This window comes from Psammomys obesus, unplaced genomic scaffold (assembly GCF_907164565.1).
Source record: "Psammomys obesus unplaced genomic scaffold, mPsaObe1.curated_primary_1811, whole genome shotgun sequence".
Taxonomy (NCBI): Eukaryota; Metazoa; Chordata; class Mammalia; order Rodentia; family Muridae; genus Psammomys; species Psammomys obesus.
The window spans coordinates 331,059-349,604 of record NW_026591450.1 but is presented as its reverse complement, the minus strand read 5'-3'; the positions used below and the strand labels follow the sequence as shown (position 1 = coordinate 349,604).

The following is an 18,546-nucleotide window of genomic DNA, read 5'->3' as shown; positions in this document are numbered from 1 at the left end:
TACAAGATTGGGCAGCTTCCCCAAGTTCTTTCTTTTCCTCATCAAGATAAGTAAGTTTTCTGCCCCACTGGGTATCCAGCTAATTTCCAGCTTCTTTGTATATTAAAAGTGAATTTAGAAACTGCAATTGGATTAAAAAGAGACATGGTGCTTACTCAAACAATTTCATCTTAAACAATGTAATTTTCAAAATTGCAATGTAAACAAAAAATGCGCAAGATGGTTTTCATTTTCAACTTCCGTGTTTCTAAAAATCACTGCCCAGGAAGTCTGAGGCCAGGAAAGAGCTCAGCCGAGAATCATAGCTAATCAAGTGTGATGTTGAAAAATGAAGTTCTAAACCTGGATTTGTTTGTTTTTCCTCTGTACTTCACTTGCATAGTATGGCCTTTTGCAGTATGCTTTTCTCACAAATAATTAAGAAAAGCCTGCCTGAAAAGACTTTTCTGCATGGTATTTTTATAGCATTGTGTTCATTTGGTGCAGGACAAACTACAAGAAATAAAAAGCCAGTGGAAATACTTTAAACGGCTTTCTTCATTGAGGAGAGGGGCTTATTATAAAAACAAAACGAACATACTAAGATCTGTACACCTAAAGAAGCTAAACAAGAAGGAGGATCCTGAGTAAGATGATCAATTCTCACTTAGAAAGACAAACAGGATGGACATTAGAAGAAGGAGAAAACAAGAAACAGGACAGGAGCCTACCACAGAGGGCCTCTGAAAGACTCTACCCAGCAATGTATCAAAGCAGATGCTGAGACTCATAACTTTGGGCAGAGTGCAGGGAATCATATGAAAGAAAGGGGAGTTAGTAAGACATGGAGAGGACAGGAGCTCCACAAAGAGAGCAACAGAACCAAAATATCTGGGCACAAGGGTCTTTTCTGAGACTGATACTCCAACCAAGGACCAAGGTCCATGCATGGATATAACCTAGAACCCCTGCTCAGATGTAGCCCATGTCAGCTCAGTATCCAAGTGGGTTCCCTAGTAAGGGGAACAGGGACTATCTCTGACATGAACTCAGTGGCTGGCTCCTTGACCACACACACCCCACCCCACCCTCCAGGGAGGAAACAGCTTTGCCAGGCCACCGAGGAGGACATTTTAGCCAGTCCTGAAGATACCTGATAAGCTAAGGTCAGGTGGAAGGGGTGGAAGACCTCCCCTATCAGTGGACTTGGAGAGGGGCATGGGAAGAGATGAGAGACAGAGGGTGGGACAAGGAGGGAATGAGAGAGGGGGTTACAGCTGGGATACAAAGTGATTAAAATGCAATTAATGTAAAAAATCAAAAATTTAATTAAAAAAACTAAAACAATGTGGAGAAACACAGAAGAAAAAGACTGTGTTTGGGTTGTGTCCCATGGAGGTAGCAGGGTTAGATTTGGGACACACCTCACAGTCTCTCTCTGTTTGTTTCTCTGCCCTCAATGCTACATGCAAACTCAATTCCAGACACATACCCTATGGTTCTGCATTGCAGTCTTTCCGTCTCAGCGCATCACGAGCAGCTTCTTTCATGATCTGCTAGTCTGCTCACGGTCATTAAAATCAACCTGAGAGTCCGTGTTAGAGACACTCCAATACTTGCTAAACTACCTCCAATAACTGAAGTAAGTGCATATTTTTCCAGTCACAAATGAAGGTGCCATGAACACTGTGTTTGCCTGGCTTTGCGTCTAATGACTTCCTCAGGATACATTTCTAACCAGAGACCGGACGTGTCAGGAAAATGCTGCCTGCGTTTGAATTTTCCTTTTCCTTGTAGAGCAGTTTTACCTAAAAAGAAGGAAAGCACGCAAAATCGACTGGCAGGTGCAGACAATGCCCACCAATCCCTGCCCTCACTGTGGCGTGGGACTTCCCTCTCAGTAATGCCGGCTGGACACACCGCAGTGACATCATTTTCATCCAGAGTCTAGCTTCCCTGGGAGTCAGAGCTGGTGCTGTTCGTTCGGACAGTGGACAGATGCATAATGATCTTTGCCCACTGTTGCATTCCACTGCCCTGAAAACCTCTGGTTTTACACATCTTGTAGGTGAGACAAATACACCAAAGATGGAGCAATTTGTGATTGAGTAGTGCATGAAAATTCCTGTGTGTGAATTCTGAGGATTTGAACACCAAGAATTATAAGGAAGCACTCCTTGCGTGCTCGATGGTTGAATGGTGCCGTCTGACCTTGTTTCTTGTCCTGTGTCTGTCCGTGCCGTCTGTCCACTCACCTGTTTTAGTTACCTTTCTTGGTGTCTTAAGGCAACAGCTCAAACTGACTGTCCTCTTGCCTCAGCGTCTCTGAAATTACTGGAGTATGTCACCACGCCAGACTGCCTTTGCCTGTTCTTAAACTGAGTGTTCCTACTTTTTCCAGTTTGTGACAAGTGTTTCTGTCATCCATTTTGGTGTAAGTTACAAACATTTTTCCTAGCTTGGAGAGAGCCTCTTATCTCTTTGTATTTAGTGGTAGTAGTTGGCTGCTTTTAACAATGAGATGTTTTAGTTCTTATAGATTTAACTCTGTGGAAATTAATTGGTTCTGGATATTTGAATCCAGGTTCTCTCTCTCTCTCTCTCTCTCTCTCTCTCTCTCTCTTACATCCAGACCACAGTTTCACCTCCCTCTTCTCCTCCAAGACTCTCCCTCCCTCATCCTCCTCTGTTTCTAGTCAGAAAAAGGCAGGCTTCCCATGAACGTCAACCAAACATGGCATATCAAGTTGCAGTAAGACCAGGCGCAGCCCCTCATAGTAAGTCTGGACTGGGCAACCAGTAGGTGAAAAAAAAAGTCCCAAAAGCAGGCAAAAGAGTCAGAGACAGCCCCTGTTCCCAGTGCTAGGAGTCCAAGCTACACGATGATAACATACATAACATGCCGAGGGCTTAGATCAGACCCATGCAGGCTCCCTGGTTGTCGGGTCAGTGTCTGTGGGTCCCTGTGAGCCCAGGTTAGGCGATTCCAAGGACTTTCTGTGGTGTGCTTGATCTCTCTGGCTCCTCCCAGCCTTCCTCTCCCTCTTCTTCAGTATTTGTTTGGCCATCCTCCCTCACCTCCCTCCCCTTCTCTTCCCCTGGGTAACCAACCCGCCCTCACACATCAAATCTCAGGAGGACTAAGTGCATCTTCTCCCACTGAGGCCCAGACAAGGCAGCCCAGCTAGGAAAAAGCAATCAAAAGGCAGGCAATAGAGTCAGAAACATCCCCCTGCTCCAACTCTTAGGGGACCCACATGAAGACCCAGCTGCACAGCTGCTACATATGTGTAGGTGGACTAGGCCCAGCCTTTTTCATTGGTGGTTTAGTCTCTGTGGGTAAACCATGGGCCCAGGTTAGTTGACCATGTAGGTCTTCTCCTAGTGTCCTTGGCCCCTCTGGCTCCCTCAGTTCCCCACCCCAACTCTTCCACAAGACTCCCCACGCTTTGCCCAACGTTTGGCTGTGGGTCTCTGCATTGGTTTCCATCAGCTGCTGAATGAAGCCTCTCAGAAGACAGTCATGCTAGGCTCCTGTCTGCAATCATAGCAGAGTATCATTAATAGCGTCAGGGGTTGGCTTTCTCCTCAGGGGTGGGTCTCAAGTTGGGCCAGGCATCAGCTGGACATTCCCTCGATCTCTGCTCCATCTTTATCCTTCTACATCTTGCAGGCAGGACAAATTTTGGGTGAAGCTTTTTGTGGGTGAGTTGGTGTTTTCCCCCCTCCACTGGATCTCGCCTGGCTACAGGAGGTGGCGACTTCAGACTCCATCTCCCCCACTGTGCTATTAGGGATCTCAGCTAGGGTCACCCCCATAGACTGCCAGGAGCCTCCCCATTCCAGGTCTCCTGCTTGTCCCAGAGATACCCCCAACAATTTCTGTCTGTCTCCCAGCCCCCCACACCTTATCCCAACCCCCCAAACCTCTTCCCACCCCGTCTCCCACCCAGTTCCCTCTCTCCTTCCACCTCCGATGTTTATTTTATTTCCACTTCTTAGTGAGATTCAAGCATCCTCCCTTGGGCCCTCCTTGTTACTTGAAGCTAGGTTGTTTGTTTGTCTGTTTGTTTGTTTTTGAAGTGGTGGCTTTTAAAAGCAATTGAGATAAACAGCACATATAAATCTGCATTCTTTTACAATGAAGGAAGCGTAGACATGAACCAGTAACACGCCATTTTAAATCCACCCAAGTGTAAAACCTGAACAGTGTGACATATTGATCAAAACCTATGAATATAAGTACTCCACCACACTGCTGGGGGTGAGTAAATTCTGGGGAGAATAGTGTGTCATCGCCTGTTCTTATTCAATATGCAGAGGTCCTCTGACTCAGCAACTCTCCCGCCGTGGCCTGTATTTACACTTGTGGAAGTGTGAGAGGCGTGTGGCAGCATTCCACGTATAACAGAAGGCAGAGTCATCATGCATCTTGTGTATTTGTTGAGTCGACAGAAACTAGTGTCACGGCTAGTTTCTGATAAACACCGTTCTAAGTGCTTCACCAGAAATCGACTCAGTCCGCCTCCTGTCAGGATACAGGAAACCCAGAGACTGTAACTCCAACCACTTCACGAGATTCCCAGTCCAAAGTTGTAGTGTGACACGGTAACAGATGTCACCAAGCACACAGGTCTTCCCCTGGTGAGCTCTGCCATTTCTGGATCAGGTGAACTGTCTCTCGGTTGCTTGAGTCTGTCCAGAGGAGAGAAGGCGGTCTAGCAGTCTTCCCCGATCATGAACTATAAGCCCCAACCTTCGGACGGACAGATCAACTCCAGCTGTGTCCATTCCGAGACCAGCAGCCACCTCCAGTTCTGATGGGCTGAGGGTGACTGGTATCCCCTTCTGGAGCCACAAGGAGAGGGTACTAACTGGACAGAGTTGGGGTTGCCTTAAGATGGAAGAAAGGAAGGAAATGATGTTACAAAGACAATCTAAACATCCACCATTAAGAAATGGGCGTGGTGCACTCAGAGAACTTCCATGCTGTGGAAACTTCTACACTGTTAAAAACTAGGCCATCTATGTGGGTCACATGGGGAAAGTCTCTAATATGTATTAATTATTGAAAAATAATAGCAGACAGCATATGTTATTATTTGGTAGAAATTGATAGGCTGAGGGTACTTTGGATATGTAGGAAGTTGCTGGGATAATACTGAGGAGTGAGAATAAAATGGAATTTAAATAGAAAAGGGGTGACAGACAAGTCCTGAATCAAGAGCAGGTTGAGGACTTGTTTTGTGTCTCTGGTAGTGTCAGAATTGAACACAGGCTAAGCGTGGTGTCATTCGCTGCTGGGCCCAGCTCCTAAGAGGCACTACCAGCATAAAACAAAACGTTTTCTTGATGGCCTAGGAAGGCAGAATAGTGATCCAAGACATCCAGGTCTGAATTTCTGAAAACTGTACATGTGGTTTTGCAACTGCGATTGAGGTAAATAGCTTGGTGTGAAGAAATGATTATTAAGGCCTGAGAGCCATGTGTGATCGGCTCCTGTGAGAAGTGGGCAGGAGATTCAGGGTTACAGGACAAGAGACAACAAAAGCACGGGCCAGGGGGTTACCCAGAGGGAGAGCTCAAGGCCATATACTGTGTGCTTTGAAGGCAGAAGAGGCCACAAGCCCAAGAATGCTGGCCGGTCCTAAGAGCTGCAGTTCACAAGAAAATAAACTCTTCACCTTGGAGAAAACTAACTTTTCCTTGGCCGGGACACTGCCCTCGAGGATGCTTGCATATGCTACTAGAGCTATAGCTCTGAGTGAGCATGAGTGAGCATGATCTGGGGAATTCCTGGGGACCCAACCACCAGCATACACCTCCATCAGCTGAGACAGGAGGAGCCATTTGACATTACGTCTCCAAAATCGTGCTCTTCGGGCACAACTTTGGCACCTGGTTTCCCAAGAGTTCTGACTTCCTCGTACTATACTCAACCAAACTGCCAGTGCGCTGTTATGGAAAAAGAAGGCGCTATGCGGAGAGAAAACTGGGCATCAACTCAGACTGTGCTGTGACAAGCACATTGCTTAACCTTGGGAGACCTTACATCCCCTATCTGCAGCAGAGAGGAATAGCGGCTAAAACCAGGCTGGCAGAGTTTAGAGGCTGTAAGACTGCACCAGTGTGGTGTAGTAGTTTGAATAGGTGATTTGAATATGGCGCACATAGACTTGAATGCTTGGCCCATAGGGAGTAGCGCTGTTAGGAGGGGTGGCCTTGTTGGAGCAGGTGTGGCTTTGTTGGAGGAAGTGTGTCACTGTGGGGGCGGGCTTTGAGGTCTCCTCTAATCAAGCTACACCCAGTGTGGCACACAGTCTCCTCCTCTCTGTGGATCAAGCTGTAGAACTATCAGCTCCTGCAGCACCATGCCTGCCTGCCTGCTCCCACCGTGACGGTAATGGCCTAAACCTCTGACGATGTGAGTCAGCCCCAATTAAAAGTTTAGGTGTTTGTTACTATGATTTTCTTGACTCAGAAAAAAGTATGTACCTTCTCAATAAAAGCCCTAACAGTAGTAAAAGAGAAAGGAGTGCTGGTCCTGGGAAGTGCCTGTGGCGCCCCTGTTCCTTCTTCGCCATGTAGAAGGGTCAGGTGACTTGGGGGCAGAGCAGCTCCTCCTGAGTTTATGGAGTGGACAGAATGGGTGCTGCATTTTTGCAGGTTGGCGTTTCCTCACTTGCTGAACTGAACGACTCCTTCCGGTAACAACGACAGCAACGTCAAGTAAACAGGTCCCGGGACCCAGACAGAGCTGTTTAAATGAGAGAAGGCAACTGCCTGCCAGCTAGAGTGATTTCCATTCAGTCAGCACCTGCTGAGGGGTGTTCAGCAGGATGTAGACAGCCAGCAGCCGGGCAGAGGAGGAAAAGCAAGCAAGGCATTCAGGACTGGAAGGCCACACAGTTTTGTCACCTTCTGCCTCCTCTGACTAAGACACACTGGTGTGCCTGGTTTCTTCTGAGAAGTATTTCCAAAAACATTGCAGAAGGCGGGTTGTTGCTGTTGTTGTTTGTTTTGTTTTGTTTTTCAGCTTTGCAGGGGCATATTTCGCATATAACATGGCTCTCTCGGTGTAGAATTCAATTGCGTGATCACTACCATAAATCACTTTTAGGTCATTTTGTTGACAGCCTGAAATCCTCCTCTTCCGTTAACTGTTGACCTCTCTTCTCATCCCCTGCCCTCCACAACTGCTAATCCACTGTCTCTGTAGATATGTTCAGAGAAACACTGTTATCTGGGAGAGATGCTTTTAAGAGCCTTTTTTAGTCTGTAACACATCCCACTGTATTTATGACTACAGTTTCCTGATCCATTCTTCTGGAAAGAGACCTTCTTGGGCTGCCCCTGTCTCGACTGCTGGGAATAATGCAGCATGGATATTGATGTTAAAAAAAAAAAAAAAAGTCTGCCTAAGCTCTCATTTGGATTCCCTCCATTCCACACCTAAAAGTAGGATCGCTGGATTGTGTAGTGGGTCGTGTTGAACACTAAAGGAGCCTCCATGTTGATTTACACAGCGGCCATGTTTACACTTTGTTCCATCAGTAGCACAGGTATCATCAATCCCTCCACATCTTCACTAACAACTGAAACTTTCTGTGTGCCTCTCGGTGTGTGTGTGTGTGTATGTGTGTGTGTATGTCTGTGTGCTGTGTGCTTCTTTTAGGATATTGTTGTTGTTGTGTAACTTATTGTCACTGTGTGTGTGGAGAGAGTCCATGTGAGCTCAGGTACCCTCAGAAGCCAACAACAGGCTTTGGATCCCCCGATACTGGAGCTGGAAAGGAGCGCAAGCCTTATGCAAGAACAGCACATGCTCTAACTGCCAAGCCACCTCCCCAGCCCATTGATGGCTTTTCTAGCCAATCTAACCAGTGTGCAGTGGTCATCACTCCATCGCTTTGGCCTGCATTTGCCTAATGTCTACTTGACCACATTTTAGCGAGCTCACTGGCCATCTGTCCACCCTGGGGAACTGTGTATTCAAATCTTTTGACTATTTGCCAATCAGGCAGTTTCACTGCTGTTGAGCCATGGTGTTCTCTATATATTCTGGATATTAACCACTTCCCACATTATTTGCCATTTTTAACCCATTCTCTGGACTGTGTTTTCACTTTCTTTTTGGTTTTTGTTGTTTTATTTTGTTTTGTTTTGTTTTGAGACAGGGTCTTTCCACTTAGCTGACTGTCTGAGAACTCACTATGTAAACAAGGCTGGCCTTGAACTCCAGAGATCTGCTTAGCTTGACTCCAGAGTGCTGGGACTAAAGGCATGTGCCACTCCACCCAGCTTGTCTCTTCACTGTCTTGATAGAATTTTTTGATGCAGAAAACTTTTTAACATTGTTGAAGTCCAATTTATTAATTTTTTTTTTGTTTTTTGGAGGTTTTTGGTGGGAGGCTGTTTTGTTTTGTTTTGTTCATTTGTTTTTGTTGGTCTTGGTCTCTGTTGTCTGAGCATTCAGTGGGAAAAGCATTGGCTTTCACATGGTAAGCTTCAGGACAGCCAGGGCTACCTAAGGAGAAGCTGTAAAAAAAAAAAAAAAAAAAAAAAAAAGGCTTGTTTAAGAAAAATCAAACAGAAAACAAAATCACCTGATGCCATAATGTGAGCTGCAATTACTTACCTGTGATTGGTTTCTCTGGTGGTTTCGGTTGTTTCCACCACAGTTCTTTATCAAGGTTAACCAGCACGCGTCTCGGTCCCTGGTTGTTTCTGAGAGACAGCTAACATGTCAGACATACTGAGCCTCAAGCTCTTGCTGCTTCCAGAGCTGTGTGTCCTGAGTGAGCTGAGAGGCATAGTTATTAGCAAAGTCTTTTCAGTTCCAAGTGACAGCAAGGCAATTTAAAACAGCGCAGACAGAAAAGGGAAACTACTGGTTCATGTGGCCAAAATGTTGCGATGAAAAGGGGCGGTTTTAACTAGAGCCAGATGCTGTCTCTCAATTATTTGAGTCTTTTCTTTCTTCCCCCTTTTTTTCCTCTCTCTCTCTCTGCTGTGACCTGAATGTTTATTTCTCACTCCCACTTTAGATGCTGAAATCCCAGCCCTCAAGGTGATGGGGAGGTGGCGCCATTAAGAGCTATTTAGCTGGGGTCCTGATGACAGTAATTTGTTTCCTTATAAAAAGGGGTCCCTGAGACTAGCTTTGCCTTTCAAGTGAAGTTACCAGGAAAAGATGACCACCTACGAACCAGGAAGCAGTCTCTCATTAGCCAGTGTGTCCGTTGGCACCTTGACTTAAGACTTCTCAGCCCTCAGCTCTGAAAACACTCCAGTGTGCTGTGTTACAAGTTGCCTGCTCTATAACAGCTTGGACACTGGGGGGGAAAAAAAAAACCCACATGTGTCTCTCTTTGTCTCTAAATGTCTTGGCTTTGGTTTAAACTTCCCTCTACCTATTGGCCCCATTTCTGCATATTGTGCATGACTTCCTTTGTGTTTGGGGGAAGTGTGGCCATGAGATATTGTTGCACAGCTTAGCTTACTGTATTGTCCAATCCCAGCGGATGCTGATAAGGTCTCTCTGGATCGTGTGCCCATCTCTGAATCAGACTCCATAGCTATGGAAATGGACCAGTCTTGACTGACGGGCTGGGGGATTACGTAGAACAAGCCCTGAACACTGTGAGCACACTCCTGAGGGTGTGCCCGCTGTCCTTTAGGGCTAGCATTCTCTGGGAAATTTGGTGGGATGTTTCTCATTTTAATCAAAGGGTTTTTGTTTTGTTTTAGATCTAAATGAAAACATTATGCTCTTCTAAGTTAAAGACTTTTTGACACATGGAAATTTCCAGTAGAAAAGCATTTGACAGGATCTTGACATTGGGAGATGGTAACAGGAAGACGGTTTCTGTGTGCACACAGTGGGACAAGAACAGCGCACAAAAATAAGAGTGCTCATGACTAATCTTTCAAAAAGCAAAAACAGTAATGAATGTGGCTTTAAGAAGGGACCCTCAGAAGGCTGGCGTAATGTCACATGCTTTTGATACCAGCACTCAGGAGGCAGAGGCAGAGGCAGACAGATCTGGACTACACACTGAGACTCACTCAGGCAGCGAGGGAGAAGGGGGATTTGATCCAGGCCACAGTGAGGCGAGGGCGGGATAGTCAGCGAGGGCTGGCATTCCCTGCAAAGGCTGCCCACAGTGCAATCTTCAAAGAGGGCGGGGGCGGTGGGTGCTGAGTTCCAGAAGTGTGACCCCAGAAAGTCTAATCATCTCGTTGGTGTGAACTAAACAGAAGCCGAGATAGACAGTGTATAGTCCAGAAAGGTCTAACCACTGGGTGGGGAGAAGCGCATTCTGGAGGCCACAGATCATCCAGACAGCCTAAAGAACAGAGCTGGACGGGTTCCAGGCAGGCAAGGGAAGGAATGTGTGTTGGGAGTAACTGCCTGCAGGTGTGTCTGAATTTGGGACCAGCTGCCGAGACACTGAGGCCGAGAGACAAGGTCACAGGGAACAAAGAGCCAGGGACAGGCATGGTCTGAGTGATGACAAGAAGAGTTCCAGGGGTGCTGATGGAGAACTGTGGAGCTCTTTGGGGAAAGACTGGAGACGGCAGCAGCCTTTTCCTGATTTGGGACCTAGGCTGTGGGGTGGAGAAGGGCTGATTCTGAGGAACGTCGTCTGTGTCCATGGAATCCAGCGGGTGAGGAGGCCGTGTTAGAACAATAATAAAAGCCATCACCATGTTTTGGAGTAGTGTGGGGTTTAGACCACAGGCCTACTCTTCCCGTGCGTGGGAGACCCCGAGCAGTCCTTCCTGTTACTTTTTTCTGCAAGGTACTTCCAACTGATTGCAGATCCGGTTTCTTTCGAAACTGTGGCTGACTTAGTTCTGTCCAACTTCTCTTTCTCGAGAGTCCCGTGACCCACGGAAGTCCTCTGAACTTCCAGAACTTAGTCTCCATGGATGATTTGCCCACGATGCTTGGGGAAGGAGAAACACTGTCCTTAGTTGGCCTTGATGAGAGTCAGGGGAGGAGGCTGTCCCTTCCAGGAATGCCAGGATGACCAGCTCTACTCCATGGACACCATGGTGAGGTGGAAACACAGGGTTAGGGTGGAGGCAGGACCTAAAGCTCCTCAGCCCCCTGGCTCCAGAGCACGTTAGTGGCCATCTAGTTTTGCACCCTTACTTCTGAGTGGTGACGCATCTGTCAGGTGAGCAAAGCAAAATAGTTTGGAGCATGTAATAGCCTGTTTCCTGTTGCTAGAACAAAAACGCTTCAGGCTTGGACACTTATAAAGAAATAAGGTTTTATAAATCATAGCTCTGGAGACTGAAAGTCCAAACAGCATGCCACCAACACTGGCAGGGACTTCATGGCTGGCGGCATTCTGGCCGATCACGTAGCAAGACAAGAAGCCTCAGTAGGGAGACAGTGTTACTGTTCTATGACCCTCTCCTAAGAAAAGAACTAAGCGGTGTGCTTAGTTCTACCTTGCCTTAACATCACCACTCCAGGGACCAGGGTTCCAGAATGGGAACTCAGGGCAGGTTCAGATCATAGCCAAACACCCATGCCACAGCAATGAAAGCGAGGACACTGCCCCCTGCCAGCAGGAAAGGGTGTGTGCTTCAAGGATTTGAGTGGGATAGCTCTAGGCTGGGGCAGGCAATTTGCCAAAGCCCAAAGTTTTGTAGATTGGTGGGGGTGGGTTGAGGAACCGCACCGATAGATGCGGAGATCTCATTTTCAGAAACTGGTTATGCCTCACCTCGCTGGCTTCACGTCTTGATTTATAAAGAACTGTTAGCTGCTGAGGACAAGCTTCCCCCAGAGGTAATTTATCCTATTAGTTACATACGCGCTCCATCGCATGGCCCATCATTATACCCTTATCGTCATATATATTTAAACACATTCCTGTAGTAGACCTAAGATGCTTTAATTTGACTCCCTTAATAAATATCCATACTGTGGTGACAGCCAGATGGGCTGTGAGCAGATAAAAAGGAAGACTCTCCTTTGAGAGAATTTATTATTGGTGTATTTTCTTATACATTATCATAAAAGCCAGTCCCTCACCACCCATTAATTTTATGATTTTGTTTATAGTCCATGTGAAAGCTAGACTCCAATGCACTTTTCTATCTTCTCATAGACCGCATCACTTTATTGTCCTTTGCAGAAAAGAAATGCTGCATTATATTAAGCATGAATTTACAGCAGTCTTAAATTCTCGCTTGCTGGAAGATCCCTTTAAGTAGGGCAATGTTTGTAAGAGACTAATTTAACTCCGTGGCAGGATGGGACTCTTCATGGTTTTCGTTGTTGGGTTTCCAATAGAAACCTTGCTTTGATTTGTGGTGCGACAACTTTGTTTATTGCCTACATTTAGAATGACTGTCACATGTTCCCTGAGCCCTTACCCCATGATGTCTCCATAGCTCATGTCTATTTTTTTATTCTCAGTATGCTCTGTCTTTTGAGTAATGATGACAACAGCTGTGAGAGCAACGGAAGTGGTTGATCTAACTTCACAGTACCGAGGGGACCCCAGGGTTAGGAGGGCCACTCACCTGTGTGCCGTTGTGTGGCTGACTCCAGAAACAGCTCTCTGACTTGTTCATCTAAAAGTCAGTCTTCTTCCTAACCGATTTTGGTGAGCCGTTTCTCCCCTTCTCGTACTCTGGCTTCTGAGGCTTATAGCATATGGCTTCTACTAAGATGAACGAACAGTGTTCATTGCTAAAAAATGTGATACAGGGTGAGGCTGTGGCTCGGTGGTAGACCATGTGTTTAGCAGGTGTGAAGCCTCGGGTCCCATCCTTAACACTGAAAGGGTGGGGAGAGTTGGAGAGATGGCTCAGAGGTTAAGAGCACCGGGTACTCGTCCAACACACCTGGGTTCGATTCCCAGCACACACACGGCAGCTCACAACTGTCCATAACTCCAGTTCCAAGAGATTTGATGCCCTCTTCTGGCTTTTGTGGGAACTGCACACACACATGGTGCACAGATACGCATGAAGGTAAAACACCCATACACATACATTTTTGTTTAAATTTTTAAAATAAAAATAAATAAAATGAAACTCATTTCAAAGAGACAAAGAAATTAAAATGCCCTTAAAAGTATGACTCCACCCAGGGCTGTGGCATATGCCTGTCAGCCTAGCTGCTTAGGACCCTCAGAAAACAGTGTCACTTGAGCCCTGGAATACAGTCAGGTTTTACCTCAAAAAAATATTCTGTTGCATCTGGAGACGTGGATCATCAGTTTAAAACACTCATTGCTCTTCCAGAAGATCTAGGTTTGACTCCCAGCATCCATATGGCCTCCACAACCATCCACAACCCTGGTTACAGGGATCCAACACACTTCTGTAGGCACCAGACATGTGTGTGATGCACAGACATGTATATAGGCAAAGGAACCATACATACAAAGTAAAATAAATAAGTCTTTAAAATTTTAATTAAAAAAATGTGGTTAATGTTACTGACAGGTAAAAGGTACCTTACACTTGAGCCAGCCCATAAATCCTATAGGCTATCAGCATTGCCTGCTAGGATAATTAGGTGACAATGGACACAGGGACCAGGCCATAGCCCATCACATCTAACTATGGAGTTAGTCCCAGAAGGAGCACATTTGACAAAGATTAGGGCAAGGCTCTTATCTCAGCTTTTAAAAGTGACCTAACTTGGTATCACCATCAGAGAAGACCTAGCCAGACCAATAGAAATCTCCGAAAAACAAATCTAGACTTTGGAACTATTTCTTGTTGTTGTTGTTTGCTTGTTTGTTTTGGTTAGCATTTTCTGCACCAGGGTGAGACCAGTGTCACCTTCTTCGCTGGGTCAAGGAAGCAAGGTTCTGAAAGGATGACAATAAAAGCACTGCGGTTTGGGTTGTGACTGTGGCTAAGGGGTCATGCATCCATCAATCCATCAATTCATCAGAGTTAAATGTATCAAATAGTAAGGACTGCACTGCAGTATGGGTTGTGACTGTGGCTAAGGGGTCATGCGTCCATCAATCCATCAGAGTTAAACGTATCAAATAGTGAGGACTAGAGAGATGGGTCCATGGCCCAAAGCACTTGCTGAGCTTCCAGAGAAACTGAGTTTGGTACCCAGCACTCACTTCAAGACACTTACAACTGCCTGTAACTTCAGATCCAAGGAATCCAAGGCCTGGCTTCTGTGGGCCCATGCACACATATGACGTGTGTGTGTGTGTGTGTGTGTGTGTGTGTGTGTGTGTTCATATATGCACACATGCACACAAACAGGAATAAAAATAAGACTTTTTTAACCCAAAGTGACTATATTAGAAATTAACTGAGAAATTAAAAACACGTTCACTCAGATAACAGCAATAAACCTCTTTCATCTTCAAAAGATATTGGCGGGCCAGCAAGGTAGCTAGGAGGCGATAAAAAGGGCACTCATGGTGAAACCTTCTGCTCGTTTTCACATTTTAATTCTTAAGAGAAACCTGAGAAAAGAGGCGCAAGTACACAAAAAGGACATTTGCTCAACCATGTTTGTAGCAGCTTTATTTGTAATAGCCAGAAGCTGGAAACAGCCCAGATGCCCCTCAACTGAAGAATGGATGCAGAAACTGTGGTACATCTATACAATGGAGTATTACTCAGCAATGAAAAATAAGGAAATCATGAAATTTGCAGGTAAATGGTGGGACCTGGAAAGGATCATCCTGAGTGAGTTGTCCCAGAAGCAAAAAGACATGCATGGTATATACTCACTCATATAAACATACAATATAAATTAACCCACTAAAATCTGTACATCTAAACAAACTAAGCAAAAGAGAGGACCCTAACTAAAATGTTCAATCCCCATCCTGAAAGGCAAAGAGGATGGACATCAGAAGAAAAAGAAAATAGGAAACAACCTTGGAACCTGCTACAGAGGGCCTCTGAAAGCCAGAAGAAAACAGGAAACAACCTTGAAACCTGCCACAGAGGACCTCTGAAAGCTTCTGCAGTATAGACTGTCAAAGAAGATGCTGAGCCTGATGGCCAACTGATGGGCAGAGTGAATGGAATTTTATGTAAGAAGTGGGAAATAGTAACAGCTGGAGGGTACGGGAACTCCACAAGGAGAGCAACAGAACAAGATAATTTGAACACAGGGAACTTCCCAGAAAAATCATACTCCAACCAAGGACTATTCATGGAGATGACCTGGAACCCCTGCACAGGTGTAGCCCATGGCAGTTCAGTGTCCAAGTGGGTTACATAGTAATGGGAAGAGGGACTGCCTCTGACATAATCTGATTGGCCTGCTCTTTGATCACCTTCCCCTGAGGGGGGAGCAGCCTTACCAGGCCACAGTAGAGGACAACGCAGCCACTTTTGATGAGAACTGATAGACTAAGATCAGAAAGAATAGGAGAACGTCCCCTATCAGTGGACTTGGGGAGTGACATGCATGCAGAAAGGGGAGGGAGGGTGGGATCGGGAGGGGAGGAGGGAGGGGCTTATGGGGGGATACAAAATGAATAAAGTGTAATTAATAAAAAATTTAAAAAAAAAAAGAGAAACCTGAGAGGGGAGGGCTGAGAAATGAGAGGCAGCTGCTTGCTCCTTGCGCTGTGCGAATGTTCTGTCTCTGCCTTGGCTGCTCAAAGCCATTCTCCACTGAGAATTTCTGGCGTTTAAGGGACTACCTGGAGATTCCCCCTAATACCACCACCTTAGCAAGATGCATGCCTCTCTCCATTTTTAAAGATGGTTTAAACAAACCGACCGAAGAGATGGCTCGGCAGTGAAGAGCACTTGTTGCTCCTGCAGAGGACCTGGGCTTCGTTACCAGCCTCCGTTTGGTGGTGCACAACTGTCTGTAACTCCAGCTGCAGGGGTCTCGATGCCCTCTTCTGGCCTCCACACGTGGGCGCATTCATACATGTGGCCAAGAGCTCACACACATGAATAAAAATAAAATCAGAATCTTTTAAATAATGGAAGCAAAAGAGATCTCTCGCAAGCCTGTGATTCCCAGCACTCGGGCGGCTGAGGCAGGAGGATGCCGAATTCAAGGCCACAGCCACATCCTGATAGGTTCCCACTTCATCCTTTTGAAATACAGTGATGTAAAAATACGCAGGTCTGCACCTTCCCATCTGGCTCCGAGCAAACCCCAGAGCCCATCCCACTCTGGGGACCATCGCCTTTTTCTATCTTCATCCAGCCCCAAAGACCCGGGCTGACCCGTGAGGACGATACCAGCCCACTTCCTTGCTTCACACAGGAGTTAGTCAGGAGGTGGAAGTTCTCAGAGAGCTTAGGAAAGTGAGAGAAGAGGAGAAATCCCCAACCGCATTGCTGCCTTGTGCTCCAATCAGGCCGCCCTGGGCTCTGCTGATTTGCACAAGGGAAGGTAACTGTTCTCCTGTTCTCTGGGGACATCTTCCAAACTCTGTACAGAGATTCTTCTTTTTTTTTTCAATCCTGCATTAAAATCTTCTCGAATGACCTATGTTGGAAGCCTCTTGGTTCTTCCGAGAGCTAGCAGATCTCTAAGTCTTAACCAGAGACAAGGACATCAAGAGCTTCCGCTGCTGCGCAGGGTCCTGGGGAGGACTGTGTGGGGGAGCCACTCCCTGAGCTGCAGCACACTCAGCTCTGTTCATTCTCTCTGGAAGGGCCCCTCGTGTCCTTCAGAAAGATTTCACCATCCCGCCTACCCTCCAGTCCCAGACACGCTGACAGATCACACAGCAAACGAAGGCTTGAGCCATCTTGCCGCTTGACTTACTTTAACATCTCACGCAAAGCTGTTGGGTGAAACGTTACAGCCAATAGGGAAAAGTTACAAAGTGTAGACACGTGAACAAATACGTGAATCCGTTTAGCTGTGCTTCCTTCCAGACTCACTCCTTTCTCAAAAGCCTCACGCTGCTGTTTCCCTTTTGACTTCCCCAGGTCAGCATCCCCTCCGATTTGGACATGAGTATCACTGAGATTAGCTGCTTAGATCGAAAGCCCTTCGCGGTGACAACAATGCGACAGATACACAGTACGGAAAAAGACAAGTTCCCACTGAGAGTTAAAATAATGAGCGTGGTCCTGTCGGAGAACAGAGCCTACCCAGAGCCTTTGAAGTGTGGGCAGCTCTTAACCATCCTTGGGACTGAAGAAGTGAAAGCATTCGTTGCCACGGAGAGCTCCCAAGGAAACAAAGGGAGGTGTTTTCTCGTCCCAAACACCTATGAGGGCCTGGTACTTAGAAGTCGCTGTTTTTATGCTGCCTCTGATGTTGCCGCGGCCATGCCACATGGGCAGCTCTGCTTCCAGTCCTCCAGGGCCTATACCTCCCGCCTGGAGCCTTTTGCACCTCTCACAGCCAGTGAGTGCTTCCTGGCTCTGAAGAAGAGCATGGTGTCTGCTACACAGGGTGCAAGTCCTCAAGTGCCTTAATATTGCCACCAAAGCCCACGTCCAACTGCCTTTGTTTGCAGGAGAGCTCCTAGAGCCATTTGGTGAGGCTGGACCAGGGGCCCTGCAGGAGCTGTGCCAAGTCACAAGACTGCCATGCCACGTCAGAGTGGTCAGCCCAGATCCTTCCATGGCTAGAGACCCTCTGTGTGGAACTGGTGGGCTGAGGCTTGAAAATATCGTCATTGAACAATGCCTCATAGTCGAGGATGAAGCTTCTTCACTGGAGAACATAGAGTCTGCGGAGGACATGTATGGAGGCTGGCCTGAGGCCACGTTTGAAATCCCAACTGAGAGGTCAGGCCATGAGGTCTTGGTGGTGGAAGAGTGCTGGTGGGTGGCTGATGTGAGAAAAGAGAGCTGCACGTCGTTCCAGAACATCCAGGACATCACTGAAGAGTCTCTGGCCTTTAGTAATTGCTTGGTCATTCCTTGTCCGCCACCACCTTTTCCAAAGCCCAGAAAGTTTGTCTTAAAGCAGAAAAAGCGACTATTATCCCTCGTCTACAGGACACAGTGTCCACACACTCAGGAACTGAGTATTTGGGGTTCACTGGAGCCCGAACGTAGCCCCCAGAGGTGGGAGCGCAGACGAAATCACAGGTTGTTGGCACCCTTGCACATTTGCTGTAAGTCACGTCAGCACTCCGCTGCTGTGACAAATACCTGAGGTAATCAACTCACGGGGAAAGGTTTGTTTGAGCTCACAGGTTCAGAGCATCGAGTCCAGGACCGCTTGGCCCCGCAGTGGGAATGTGCAGTGGATCGAAGCTGCCCACCTCATGACAGGTGGGAAGCAGAAAGGCTCCCATGTCCCGTTCTGTAAGTGACCTCACTCCCCTCAACAAGACTAGGCCTCTTAAAGACCCCCAGATCTCCTGATACCACGAGGAACTGGAGACCAAGTTCGAAGCTGTCTAGGAGACAGACTTTTCCCTTCATCCGCATGGGAAGTGGGCCTCTGCAATGGCCCATGGCCACAGTACTCTTCTTTCAGTTAAAGTAAAATTCTAGGTATTCAACAGGAACATGTGTTGCTCATCAACCATGGTTCTCCCTGAGGCCCCGGATTTGGAATCCTTTCCACCTGTTGCCTTCACCGCAGCAGTGTGTGGCACTCAGTACACA

General features: G+C 46.9%; 1 protein-coding gene across 1 annotated transcript in view; it reads left to right on the top strand.

Moving 5' to 3' along the window:
* LOC129679188 (protein THEMIS3-like) overlaps window positions 1-18,088 on the top strand; it is a 41,510-nt gene extending 23,422 nt beyond the window's left edge. The window contains 6 exon segments of the mRNA XM_055610121.1: window positions 10,785-10,845; window positions 10,848-10,990; window positions 10,992-11,072; window positions 11,074-11,182; window positions 16,906-17,366; window positions 17,368-18,088. Coding sequence (XP_055466096.1) covers window positions 10,785-10,845; window positions 10,848-10,990; window positions 10,992-11,072; window positions 11,074-11,182; window positions 16,906-17,366; window positions 17,368-18,088 — 1,576 coding nt within the window.
* Window positions 18,089-18,546: the final 458 nt, after the last annotated feature.